The sequence below is a fragment of the Rhinoraja longicauda genome, chromosome 35, assembly GCF_053455715.1.
Source record: "Rhinoraja longicauda isolate Sanriku21f chromosome 35, sRhiLon1.1, whole genome shotgun sequence".
Taxonomy (NCBI): domain Eukaryota; kingdom Metazoa; phylum Chordata; class Chondrichthyes; order Rajiformes; family Arhynchobatidae; genus Rhinoraja; species Rhinoraja longicauda.
The window spans coordinates 22137846-22151789 of NC_135987.1; the positions used below are offsets into that span (position 1 = coordinate 22137846).

The 13944-nt window shown below is 50.0% G+C and overlaps 1 protein-coding gene across 1 annotated transcript; it reads left to right on the plus strand.

The window, feature by feature from the left end:
- Positions 1-12596, plus strand: echs1 (enoyl CoA hydratase, short chain, 1, mitochondrial). Its single transcript, XM_078428268.1, has 8 exons — positions 1-124; positions 5857-6054; positions 7276-7403; positions 7730-7829; positions 9853-9957; positions 10704-10823; positions 12241-12308; positions 12392-12596. The coding sequence occupies exons 1-8, from the start codon at positions 34-36 to the stop codon at positions 12455-12457; spliced, it is 876 nt and encodes a 291-aa protein (XP_078284394.1). The 5' UTR covers positions 1-33; the 3' UTR covers positions 12458-12596.
- Positions 12597-13944: the final 1348 nt, after the last annotated feature.

The window sequence follows — 13944 nt, forward strand, 5'->3', positions numbered from 1 at the left end:
AGTGGGCGGGTCAGCAGGGTTAGACGGGCCGACATGGCGTTGCTGTGCAGAGTTGCGGCCGCTTCACTCTGCGCCTCCCGGAGCCGGCCCTTGGCGGCGGCTGCAGTCAGGGCGAGCAGCGTAGGTAAAGGTGGCGGCGGGGGGGCAATGCAAGGCAATGCAATGCAATGTAGCCCGGGCCGGTGGTGCTGGGGGCTGGTGTTGCAATGTTGCCCGGGCCGGCGAGCCTGGGGCTGGGGTGCAAATGCAATGTTGCCCGGGCCGGGCCGGGCCGGCGGTGCAAGGCAATGCATGCGGTGGTGCTGGGGGCTGGTGTTGCAATGTTGCCCAGGCCGGCGAGCCTGGGGCTGGGGTGCAATTGCAATGTTGCCCGGGCCGGCGAGCCTGCCCTGAGCCTGGGGAGATGACCTTGACCAGGCGGGGGCTGCGGACACCAGCAAATGCAACTGGATATTTGCAGAACAGAGCGGCAGCGTTGCACAATTGCAGGCGCTACCCCCTGGCCGCTGGGCCCAGGGCAATAGCGAGTTTAAGAAAATCACCCCCTTCATATTTACAAGGAGGCTGGATTAAAAGCAGCGGTTGCCTGAGTATTGCTGCCTGCGTGAAGACAATAGACAATAGGTGCAGGAGGAGGCCATTCGGCCCTTCGAGCCTGTACGCACCACCATTCAATGTGATCATGGCTGATCATTCTCAATCAGTACCCCGTTCCTGCCTTCTCCCCATACCCCCTGACTCCGCTATCCTTAAGAGCTCTATCTAACTCTCTCTTGAATGATTTCAGAGAATTGGCCTCCACTGCCTTCTGAGGCAGAGAATTCCACAGATTCACAACTCTCTGACTGAAAAAGTTTTTCCTCATCTCCGTTCTAAATGGCCTACCCCTTATTCTTAAACTGTGGCCGCTTGTTCTGGACTCCCCCAACATTGGGAACGTTTCCTGCCTCCAACGTGTCCAATCCCTTAATAATCTTATATGTTTCAATAAGATCCCCTCTCATCCTTCTAAATTCCAGTGTATACAAGCCTAGTCGCTCCAGTCTTTCAACATACAGTCCCGCCATCCCAGGAATTAACCTAGTAAACCTACGCTGCACGCCCTCAATAGCAGAAATGCCCTTCCTCAAATTTGGTGGGAGCAGCAGTAACCCGGCGGTGTGATGTTAGAGGGACAGCTCTTGTTGAAAATCAGACCACAAAGTGGTACAGCACCATGACAGGCCTTTTGGCCCATTTTGTCCATGCTGACCAAGATGGCGTGTCTGAACCACTGCCATCTACCTAGTTTGGCCCATATCTCTCTAATGCTTTCCTATTCATGCCCATTGAATGTGTCGACTGGCCTGTATTCACTGGATTTAGAAGGGTGAGAGGGGACCATATAGAAACATATAAAATTATTAAAGGATTGGACTGGGTAGATGCAGGAAAAATGTTCCCTGATGTTGGGGGAGTCCAGAACCAGGGGCCACAGTTTAAGAATAAGGGGTAGACCATTTGGGACTGAGATGCGGAAAAACATTTTCATCCAAAGAGTTGTGAATCTGTGGAATTCTCTGTCACAGAAGGCAGTGGAGGCCGATTCACTGGATGTTTTCAAGAGTGAGTTAGATTTATCTCTTAGGGCTAACAGAATCAAGGGATATGGGGAAAAAGCTGGAATGGGGTATTGATTTTGGATGATCAGCCATGATCATATTGAATGGTGGTGCTGGCTCGAAGGGCCGAATGACCTACTCCTGCACCTATTTTTCTATGTTTCTATGTACTTGTCCAAATGTCTTTTAAATGTTGTTATAATCCCTGCCCCATCTACCTCCTCTGGCAGTTTGTTCCATACACCCACAACCCTCTGTGTGAGAATGATGCTCCTCGGGTTCCTATTAAATCTTTCCCCTCCCACTTTGAACCTGTGTCCCTCTAGTTCTTGATTCCCCGACTCTCGGTAACAGACAGTGCATTCAGCTGATCTATTCCCCTCATGATTTTGTAAAGTGTTCAGGACCTGCAGTGATGCAGGGGTTGAGAGTCCTGTGTAACGGCATAACAGCCCCTCAAAGTGTACCAGACCAGTACCGACAAAGAGCTGGCTATTTCATGAGAAATATTGAGAGGCTGGTGTTATATCCACTGGAGGTGAGGAGAATAGAGATGTGAATGAAGGCCAGATTGTTGAGGGTGGATGTGGAGAGGGTGTCTCCTCTTCATAAGTTATTGGAGCAGAATTAATGAGCCATTCGGCCCATTGAGTCTACTCTGTCATTCAATCATGGCTGATCTGCCTTTCCCTCTCAACCCCATTGTCCTGCCTTCTCCCCATAACTGCATTTACGTCAGTAATAAGGTGAGACTTTGAATTTGTGAGACTTTGAATCTCTTGTTCTCATTGGTTTCTGGCTGTAGGATAGTTGTATGAGTTGAAGGCAGGGTATGTAAATTATTGCTGATAAAGGTGGTCAGAGATTGCCTGGATGTGATGCCGATGCTAACTGAGGTGACAGCAAGTCAGCCACCATGTTATTGAGTTGCAGAGCAGCACAAGGGAATGGGAGATCTAACCCTCTCCTGTTTTGTTGCCATCTACACTGCAGCAGCTTCAGCAATGCAATGATCGTTGCTGCTGGAAATGTTGGGGTTGTTCCTGACATCATATCTTGATCTTGCAGCAGCCTTTCCCTGGGCTGGTCAAGCCTGGTCATGCACGGGATCTGGTGGTGAGTATCACCACTGACATCTCCCTGCACTGTTGCTGCTCCAGCTAAAGGATGTGCTCCATATAAGAAAGGTCTTGACCCGAAACGTCACGCATTCCTTCCCTCCAGAGGTGCTGCCTGACCCGCTGAGTTACTCCAGCACTCTGAAACGTCACCTATCAATGTTCTCCAGAGATGCTGCCTGACCCACTGAGTTACTCCAGCACTCTGAAACGTCACCTATCAATGTTCTCCAGAGATGCTGCCTGACCCGCTGAGTTACTCCAGCACTCTGTGAAACGTCACCGATCCACGTTCTCCAGAGATGCTGCCTGACTAATGACTTAGATGAAGGGATTAAAAGTACCATTAGCAAATTTGCAGATGATACTAAGCTGGGGGGTAGTGTGAATTGTGTGGAAGATGCAATAAGGCTGCAGGGTGACTTGGATAGGTTGTGTGAGTGGGCGGATACATGGCAGATGCAGTTTAATGTAGATAAGTGTGAGGTTATTCACTTTGGAAGTAAGAATAGAAAGGCAGATTATTATCTGAATGGTGTCAAGTTAGGAAGAGGGGATGTTCAACGAGATCTGGGTGTCCTAGTGCATCAGTCACTGAAAGGAAGCATGCAGGTACAGCAGGCAGTGAAGAAAGCCAATGGAATGTTGGCCTTCATAACAAGAGGAGTTGAGTATAGGACCAAAGAGGTCCTTCTACAGTTGTACCGGGCCCTGGTGAGACCGCACCTGGAGTACTGTGTGCAGTTTTGGTCTCCAAATTTGAGGAAGGATATTCTTGCTATTGAGGGCGTGCAGCGTAGGTTCACTAGGTTAATTCCCGGAATGGCGGGACTGTCGTATGTTGAAAGGCTGGAGCAATTAGGCTTGTATACACTGGAATTTAGAAGGATGAGGGGGATCTTATTGAAACATATAAGATAATTAGGGGATTGGACACATTAGAGGCAGGAAACATGTTCCCAATGTTGGGGGAGTCCAGAACAAGGGGCCACAGTTTAAGAATAAGGGGTAGGCCATTTAGAACGGAGATGAGGAATAACTTTTTCAGTCAGAGAGTGGTGAAGGTGTGGAATTCTCTGCCTCAGAAGGCAGTGGAGGCCAGTTCGTTGGATGCTTTCAAGAGAGAGCTGGATAGAGCTCTTAAGGATAGCGGAGTGAGGGGGTATGGGGAGAAGGTAGGAACGGGGTACTGATTGAGAGTGATCAGCCATGATCGCATTGAATGGCGGTGCTGGCTCGAAGGGCTGAATGGCCTACTCCTGCACCTATTGTCTATTGTCTATTGACCCGCTGAGCTACTCCAGCACTCTGTGAAGCGTCACCTATCCATGTTCTCCAGAGATGCTGCCTGACCCGCTGAGTTACTCCAGCTTAGGGATCTGCTCCATATCTACCTCCCTTCACAGATCTCTGTTGGAGGCTAATTTTTTTAAATTTCAAAAATAAACTTTATTCAGAATGAAAAATACTTTACATCTAAAACTCCATGCATTCTCTGTGCATCAATTGTGTCATGTACAGTTGTGTTCACACCTATCCTGAAAGAAAACATCCTTTGCCCTTGGAGCACAGAAGGCTGAAGGGTTATCTTGTAAAGATGACCAGGGGAATACGTCAGGTGAATGCATAGATTCATTTACCCAAAGTTGGGGAATCAAGAACCAGAGAATGGCGGTTTAATGTGAGAGGGGAAAGATTTAACAGGAACCTGAAGGGCAACTTTTCCACACAAAGGGTGGTGGGTGCATGCAATGAGCTGTCAGTGGAGGTAGTTGAGGCAGGGACTATCACAACTCATTTAGACAGGTACACGGATAGGAAATGTTCAGAGGGTTTGCGGGTAATCTCTCTTCCCTTGTTTGTGGGGTGTCCCCACTGGACTTTGCCCCTCAATGTGCAGCAGTGGAATGACCCTAGACTGTGGTCCTCCCCCACAGAGCCTTGGCGTTGGCTGCATCGAGCTTCAGTGCGTCCCTCAGCACGTACTCCTGCAGTCTTTGTCTTTTAAATGTTCTTGTAGTACTTGCCTCAACTACCTCCACTGACAGCTTATTCCATATACTCACCACCCTTTGTGTGAAAACATTGCCCTTCAGGTTCCTGTTAAATCTTTTCCATTTCACCTTTAACCTATCTATGTCCTCTGAGCATTCACTCTACCTATTCCCTTCATCATCTTTATAAGAGAACCCTTCAGCCTCCTGTGCTTCAAGGAATAAAGTCCTAGCCTGCCCAGCCTCTCTCTCTCCCTGTTGCTCAGACCCTCAAATCCTGGCTCCATCCTCGTAAATGTTCTCTGCACTCTTTCCCGTTTGACATCTTGTCGTGCGTGGGGCTCATGTTTTTATCCGGGAGGCTATTAGTGAGTTTAGTTTTCCAGTTGCTAAAAGCAAGATCCATGGAAAGAATTGAGGGTTTTTAGCCCAGAATGGCAATTATGGGCCCAATGGCCTCCTGTACAGTTTGCAACTGCCAAGAGTTTAGTTGGTTGCTCTAAAGCGGGGCGGCAGGGGTACTATCTGACCGGATTAGTTTGGAGTTGTGTTTAACAAAGTTGGTATTTAGGTAATCAGTACTGTGGGAGTCAAAGTCTGTGCTTTATGTACTTTGGTGGCTGGGTTTAAGTGGTCAGCCAGCATGACATCAGGCTGTGGCAGCCAGCCACTGTGCTTATTTACAGCAGGTGATGTTTGTACATTGGACCTTCCAGTTGCAATGGCTGTGCTTCAATATTGCTTGGTGAAAATGGCAGGAATCCACCTTGTGAACACACAGTGGTGAACACAACACTCTTGATGCTCGATTGTCAGGTGGACTGCTGGGGCACCCAGGTACCAGGTGTAATTTTGAACGAGCAGATGTTGGCAAGAGGCATGGTTGAGGATGCCCCAACCAGACTGGTGAATCCCCAGTAACACAGTGCTGGAGGAGCACAGATGGTCAGGCAGCATCTGTGGAGGCAATGGACCCTTGGTGATTCATGAAGTTATTGCCGGAACCAGAGGACCTGAGCCATTGGGAGAGGTTGAGCAGACTAGGCCTTTGTACCCCTTGTGATGGCTGTCCATTGGAATACTCTGCATGGCTGCTACTCGGCATTGCTTGTTGACATTCCTCCATTGTCTTCTTGTGTCCAGGTGCCCAGTACCAGCATATCCTGGTGGAGAAGAAGGGTGAGAAAGGGAACGTGGGCTTCATCCAGCTGAACCGGACAAAGGCTTTGAACGCCTTGTGCGACGAGCTGATGAGAGAGGTCGGCCAAGCGTTGGACGAGTTTGAGAATGACCCCAAGGTTGGAGCCGTTGTCCTGACTGGAAGCGAGAGGGCTTTTGCAGGCAGGTACCCGGGCACAGGGCAGCTGAAGGGCAGTCCCAGTTTACACATTGAGGTGGGTCACTGAAATGAGGAGCTGGGTAAAGATGAGCCTCTCCGCCACTCCCCACCAACCGTTGACTGACTAGAGCAGTCTCTCTGCCAGTGGGCACAGAGCCAACACAAAAACACAAAGCCCAGGAAAAAGCAGATCGTGGAGCCATAGGTTGTAGAGTCATCCCGTTGTACAGCACAGAAACAGGCCCTTCGCCCCACCTTGTCTATGCTGACCAAATTGCCATTTTGGCCATCCTGTTTGCCTGCATTTGTTTCATATCCCTCCATACAACGTCCCGTCCAAATATAGGAAGAAGTCATGTCTGAAGGAGGGTCTCGACCCGAAACGTCACCCATTCCTTCTCTCCCGAGATGTGGCCTGACCTGGTGAGTTACACCAGCACTTTGTGACTACCTTCCCGTCCATGTTGTAATAGCGCCACCTTTGGTTGGAGGATTGCAAATGATTGAATAAACCACAGTACAGCTGGGCAGTCATGTCCCGGTCAGCAGTGAGTTAACTTGTCATTCTGTGTCTGAGCTCAAGATATCACACATGGATCTGTTCAAATGTCTTCTCGAAGTTGCCTCTGGCAACTCGTTCCAGGTACGAGCCTATTTGAAACCCAGCCATGAGCCAAAGAGGAGGAGATACCACCATCTCTGAATATTACCCCTGGGGTTTCCCTGAAGCCTCACCCCTCTCACCTTAAGCCGACGCCCTCCAGTTTTAGAATCCTCTACTCTGGAGAAAAAGATCGTGAATTCACTTTATCCATGTTCCCCCCTCTATGATCTTGTACACCTTAACAAAGTCACCCCTCAACCTCCTATGTTCCAAAGAAGGCAGTCCCAGCCTATCCAAAGTCTTCCTGTAACTCCATCCGGCTGGCCAGGTGTATCTCACCATCAAGTCACTCAGGGCAGGATCTCTGCAGATTGTGTGGTCAATCTATCTGTTGTTTATTGGTTACATCACCTCCCACCCGCCTCTCACCACAATGATGACCTGCATCTTTTTTAACTCATTGTTTTGGTCTGGGGGGAGGTGGTCTGGGGAATGTGGGTGGTCTGGGGGGGGGGGGGGGGGGTGGTGGTCTGGGGAATGGGTGGTCTGGGCAATGGGTGGTCTGGGCAATGCTGAGCCAGTTGTGTTGACTTGCTTCATGTCTTGCTCTGCTCGTTAGCTGGCGCTGATATCAAGGAGATGGAGAACAAAACGTTCCAGGAGTGCTATATGGGGAGATTCCTTTCCCACTGGAATCATGTGGCCATGGCAAAGAAGCCGGTGATAGCTGCCGTCAACGGCTACGCTGTAAGTAGTGTGGGTATCACCCACCCCATGTCCCTATCCGTCTCCACCCCCAAACTTCCACCCCACCCCCAAACCTCCCGTCCTCTCCCCTCCACCCACCACCCCCACACTTCCACCCCCACCCCTCGGTCGATCTTTAATTGGAATTTACTGGGCTTTATTTTGCATTAAATGTTATTCCCTTTTTCATGTATCTGTACACTGTGGGCAGTTTGATTATAATCATGTATTGTCTTTCCACTAACTGGTTAGTGCCCAAGCTTTTCTCGGTACCTCGGTACACGTGACAATAATAAACTAAGCGATGTCCCCTGTCCCTCCTGCAGCTAGGGGGCGGCTGTGAGCTGGCCATGATGTGTGACATCATCTACGCTGGAGATAAGGCACAGTTTGGACAGCCAGAGATTCTGCTGGGAACGATTCCCGGTAAGTGTTGTGTCCGGTGCCAACGGCTGGTGAACACGGCGGTGTCACAGAACACGCGGCGGTGCCACAACACGCGGCAGTGCCACAGAACATGCGACGGGGCCACAACACGTGGCGGTGTCACTGAACACGCGGTGTTGCCACTGGCTGGTGAACACGGCGGTGTCACTGAACACGTGGCGGTGGCACAGAACACGCGGTGTGTCACGGAACACGCGGCGTGTCACGGAACACGCGGCGTGTCACAGAACACGCGGCGGTGTCACAGAACACGCGGCGGTGCCACAACACGCGGCGGTGCCACAGAACATGCGACGGGGCCACAACACGTGGCGGTGTCACTGAACACGCGGCGGTGTCACGGAACACGCGGTGTTGCCACTGGCTGGTGAACACGGCGGTGTCACTGAACACGTGGCGGTATCACTGAACACGCGACGGTATCACAACACGCGACGGTATCACAACACGCGGTGGTGTCACGGAACACGCGACGGGGCCACAACACGTGGCGGTGTCACCGAACACACGGCGGTGTCACAACACGCGGCGGTGCCACCGAACACGCAGTGGTGCCACTGGATGGTGAACACGCGGTGTTCCCCTGCTGTTGCAAGACAGAGGCTGCTGGAGGTGGTGTGAGCGTTTCCCTGTTCAGGGTGTGTTGTTCACAGTGTTTTAGTTTAGTTTAGAGATACAGCACAAACATCGGCCAACTGAGTCCGCACCGACTAGCGATCCCCGACACTAGCATTACCCGACACACTAGGGACAATTTATAATCTTTGCTGAAACCAATTAACCTACAAACCTGTACGTCCTTGGACGTGTGAGAAGAAACCGAAGCACCCGATGAAAACCCACGCGGTCACGGGGAGAACGTACAAACTCCACACAAACAGCACCAGTAGTCGGGATTGAACCCGGGTCTCTAGCGCTGTAAAGCAGCAACTCTACCGGTACGCCACCGTGCCACCCTGACCGCACAGTGCCAGCCTCTGAGGGCCCAGCGGCATCACCGCCCACTCACCGGGAGTCCAGTGCCGAGGGTCAAGGCCGGCACAATGACAGTTTTGGGCTCGGTCATAGAGTGATACAGCGTGGAAACGGGCCCTTCGGCCCAACCTTCCCACCCCGCCAACATGCCTCATCTCCCTCCTGCCCGCCACTTTTGGCCCATATCCCTCTAAACCTGTCCTATCCATGTACCTGTCCAAATGTTTCTTACACATTGCGAAAGTCCCTGCCTCAACTACCTCCTCTGGCACCTTGTTCCATACACCTACCAACGTTTGTGTGAAAAAGTTGCCCCTCGGTTCCTATTAAATCTTTCCCCCTCATCTTAAACCTATGTCCTGTGGTTTTCGATTCCCCTACTCTGGCCAAGATACTCTGTGCGTCTACCCGATCCAATCATCAGTTGAGTTAGAGCTGGGGAATTTGTACTTGCATTTCAAAGTTAGTCATTTTAAAATCTTGGTAAATTTTTGCTAAGGATCTTATGGGGACTACTGGTGCATATTTTGATTGTGTGTGCATGTGTACGTGTGTGCATTTATGTGTGCATGCACATACACAGTCGTGAGTTTGTGTGAAACGCATGTGAATGTGGGATTGCGTGTCACACACGTGAATGGGTTTGTGTGTGTGTCTGAATAAGAGGGGGGGGGCGAGACGAGTCTGTTGGGGGGGTTTCGAGTCTGGGTGAAGGGCAGGACGTTCCTTTAGGAAGGAGATGAAGAGGAATTTCTTTAGCCAGAGGGCGGTGAATCTGGGATTCATTGCCACAGAAGGTTATGGAGGCCAAGTCAATGGATATTTTTTAAGGTGGAGATTGACAAATTCTTGATTGGTACGGGTGCCAGGTTATGAGGAGAATGGGGTAGAGAGGGAGAGATAGATCAACCATGATTGAATGGCGGAGTAGACTTGATGGGCTGAATGGCCTGACTCTGCTTCTAGACGTTATGAAGTATGAAGTGTCAGACAAGTAAAGCGTGTTTCCCTGTGCTCTGCGGACTAGGTGCTGGCGGAACACAGCGGCTGACCAGAGCAGTGGGCAAGTCGCTGGCCATGGAAATGGTGCTCACTGGAGATCGCATTTCAGCTGAGGAAGCCAAAGCAAGCGGTAGGTGTTCTGTGTTTCTGCATCACCGCCGTCTCTTGGTTCACGCTGGCTCACACACTCCACACCACTGGGGCAGCTAGAGCTACAGCACCTGTCAGCTTGGCTCTGCAGGTGGCACTCCTACCTGTAGGTGTGGCTTCCCACCTGTAGGTGTGGCTTCCCACCTGTAGGTGTGGCTTCCCACCTGTAGGTGTGGTTCCCACCTGTAGGTGTGGCTCCCACCTGTAGGTGTGGCTCCCACCTGTAGGTGGCGCTCCCACCTGTAGGTGCAGCTCCCATCAGTAGGTGGCGCTCCCACCTGTAAGTGTGCCTCCTACCTGTAGGTGGCGCTCCCACCTGTAGGTGTAACTCCCACCTGTAGGTAGCGCTCCCACCTGTAGGTGTAACTCCTACCTGTAGGTGGCGCTCCCACCTGTAGGTGGCGCTCCTACCTGTAGGTGGCGCTCCTACCTGTAGGTGGCGCTCCCAGTTCTTCCAGAAGACTTTTGCTCTAGATTCCAGCATCTGCAATCTCTTGTGTCTCCTGCTGAGACTTGCTTGCAGTTGCTCGCTTTAGATAATCTGCCCTCTTATCAAAATGCTTGACTTCACACTTCCCCGCATTGAACTCCATTTGCCAAGGTTTTGCTGAACGCACCTCACACAAGACTCGATTTCTGAAATGGGTGGTGGGCATTCTTGGTGTTTCCCACCTTTATCCAAGGGCTTAATGCTGGACAGTCACGGTTTGCCTTTTGTTTCCACAGGGCTTGTGAGCAAAGTGTTTCCAGCATCACAGTTAGTGGATGAGGCCATCAAGTGCGGAGAGAAGATCGCTTCCAATTCCAAACTCATCACAGCAATGGCAAAGGAGGCGGTCAATGGCGGTGAGCAGATTAACCATCGAACGTCAACACTGGATATTGTACATGAAAAGATGGCGGGCTTTATATGGGTCTGACCGCACATTATCTCTTCTTGATATGAGTACTTCACTATGCAATTAATTTCTGTATAATTTGGGAGAATGATTTCATATTGAGATTAATTGCACCTGATTTATTAAATGTGGGATGATTGAGTAAAATAATTTATTTATTCTAGAATGTATATAGGGTGGCACAGTGGTGCAAGCGGGTAGAGCTGCTGCCTCACAGCACCAGAGACCTGGGTTTTATCCTGACCTCAGGTGCTGTCTGTGTGGAGTTTGCATGTTCTTCCTGTGACCGCGTGGGTTTCCTCCGGTTCTCCGGTTTCCTCAGACGTTCCAAAGGGTTTGTAGGTTAATTGGCCCTCTGTTGTGTTGGTTAGTGGTGACAGAGTGGGACAACATAGAACTGGTGTGAATGGTCAGTGTGGATTCTGTGGGACAAAGGGCCTGTATCTAAACTAATCCCTAGTCTGATTCCAGTTGGTGGGAACTGGGAAGGTCTCGATGGGCTCCTGTACTCTGGCTCCGTTACACTGATGGTGTTACTGTTTAAATAATTCCTGGGTTAGCCTTCCACATCATTTCAAAGACTGCACTTCTAACTATAATTCCATGTAAACAGTATTGATGTTATTGTGCAGCTTGCCACCTTTATGTCTAACTGTTTTGTCTCTGTGTTACTGTTTCGCAAGCCCTGGCCAGTGAGTGCCCACCGGCCTCTGTGGGTTGGAAGCTGGGCACGGTTAGAGGTCGGGACAGGGAAGAGAACATCTGTGGTAAATTCTCACAGGTGCCTTCCCTTTGCTGCCGCCCTGCAACAGGGAGATATGGACATGCTGTCCCTGCAGATCTGGCAAGCTTAGCATCAGTTTAAAGATGGACACAGGCCCTTCGGCCCACCGGGTTTACGCTGACCATCGATCACCCGTTCACACTAGTTCTATGTTATCCCACTTTCTCATCCATTCCCCACACATTTTCGGCAATTTACAGATGCCAATTAACCTACAAACCCACACATCTATGGGATGTGGGAGGAAAACCGGAGCACCCGGAGGAAACCCACGTGGTCAAAGGGAGAAACTCCACACATACAGCACCCAAGGTCAGGATTGAACCCGGGTCTCTGACGCCGTGAGGCAGCAGCTCTACCAGCTTATTAATGTTAGTCACTACTTCAGTCCAACTTATCTCAGCCTCAACACAACAGTGGAGATTGAATATTTTATTATAAACTTTGATTTGCGATACCCAGGAGTGAGGGTATCTCAGTAACTCTGTTCAGCGTTCTCTAGGTGAACGACACTGCACGGATCATACAGTGTTTATTAGTATCGATCCGCTGTGCGTAACAACTCCATACTTTATTTCAGCGTTTGAATTAACATTGGCGGAGGGAAACCGACTGGAGAAGCGCCTGTTCCATTCGACATTTTCCACCGTAAGTGACTTGCATTCGATTAAACTGGTACTTGCATCTCATCCTGAAAATGTTCCAACTGTGATGTGTAAACTTTGTTTCAGAACGATCGGAAAGAGGGGATGAAAGCATTTGTTGACAAGCGGAAGGCTAACTTCACAGACCAGTGAATGAAGCAGTGAGTCTTGAATTATGGGAGCGCAAGGCTGGAAATGGAATAGATCAGAATCAAAGTAACGTGGACTAACTACTACATCCATAATATCATGCCTTCTCACGCCAAATAAAAATCCTATATCTAATTCGTATATATTTTGTTTTTGTAATCTTTATGGTGGTGAAGGCAGGAATGTGAGCAATGATTTATCATGGAGCTATGCAGCAGGGAAACGGGTCCTTCAGCCTAATATTTTATCCTGCAACTAATATCTAAACATGAATCCTTCTCAACCTTTCCTCTGCACATACCTGTCCAAATGTCTTTTTTGATGTTGTTTTCGTGCCTGCCTCTGGCAGCTATTTCCATATACCCATCACCCTCAAAGTTTAAAGACATGTTTTACACAGAGGGTGTTGGGTGCCTGGAGCGAGGTGCCAGGGTGGTGGAGGCAGGTACGATAGTGGCGTTTTGGATAGGCGTGTGGCGGGAGTGATTTGGTTAACGTGCAGGCAGAGGAGATTAGTGTCACTGGCTTCCTATTCACAACAGACGTTGTGGGCCGAAGGGCCTGTTCCTGTGAGTCAGAGTGATACAGTGTGGAAACAGGCACTTCGGCCCAACTTGCCCACACCGGCCAACATGTCCCAGCAACACTAGTCCCACCTGCATGCACTTGGTCCACATCTCTCCAAACCTATCCTATCCATGTACCTGTCTAACTGTTCCTTAATGCTGTACTTTTCGATGTTCTATATAACTTTTATAGTTTGAAATGCAATTTTAAGGCCCTCTGTATACCAAGATGCTAATTAATGCATGAATATTCAGGTTGATTGTGTGCCAGCTATCTAGAGGGGTAGACACAGCTGTTGGTCTAGCCAGTGCTGTACATTGGAGTACCTGCACCACAGGTATGGGGTGTCGGGTCGGTCACCCTCGGGCAGCTGTGCAGAGGTTTCTCGTGCCCGGCCCCGTGTCAGGCTGAGGTGTCAATGTGGACCGTTCCCTCGGCACCGCTGAAGATAGTTGGCCGCATCCTTGCCCAACAATAATCTTATACAGCACCTGGTCAAATGTTTCCTGAATGCCCAGAAAACACTCACTGCATCTCATGGTTCCCCTGTAATGCTGTCATAGTCACACAGCACAGAAACAGGCCCTTCGGCCCAACCTGCCCATGCCCAACACGATGTCCCATCTATGGTGCCCCCACCTGCCCACTTTTTGTCCATATCCTGCTAAACCTTTCCTACCCATGTTCCTGTTTTTTAGATGTCATTATACAACCTGCCTCTCCGAACGCCATCAAACAGACAAATATAAGAAAATAACTGCAGATGCTGGTACAAATCGAAGGTATTTATTCACAAAATGCTGGAGTAACTCAGCAGGTCAGGCAGCATCTCGGGAGAGAAGGAATGGGTGACGTTTCAGGTCGAGACCCTTCTTCAGACATCAAATAGACTGCAGGAAACGCCACTGCTGAAGAAGGGGTCT

Excerpts from the sequence above, each read along its gene's own strand:
- echs1 (XM_078428268.1), top strand. The coding sequence starts at position 34 with ATGGCGTTGCTGTGCAGAGTTGCGGCCGCTTCACTCTGCGCCTCCCGG. Across the intron at positions 6,055-7,275 it reads AAGCGAGAGGGCTTTTGCAG|CTGGCGCTGATATCAAGGAG; the intron begins GCAGGTACCCGG and ends TCTGCTCGTTAG. Across the intron at positions 7,404-7,729 it reads CTGCCGTCAACGGCTACGCT|CTAGGGGGCGGCTGTGAGCT; the intron begins GTAAGTAGTGTG and ends TCCCTCCTGCAG.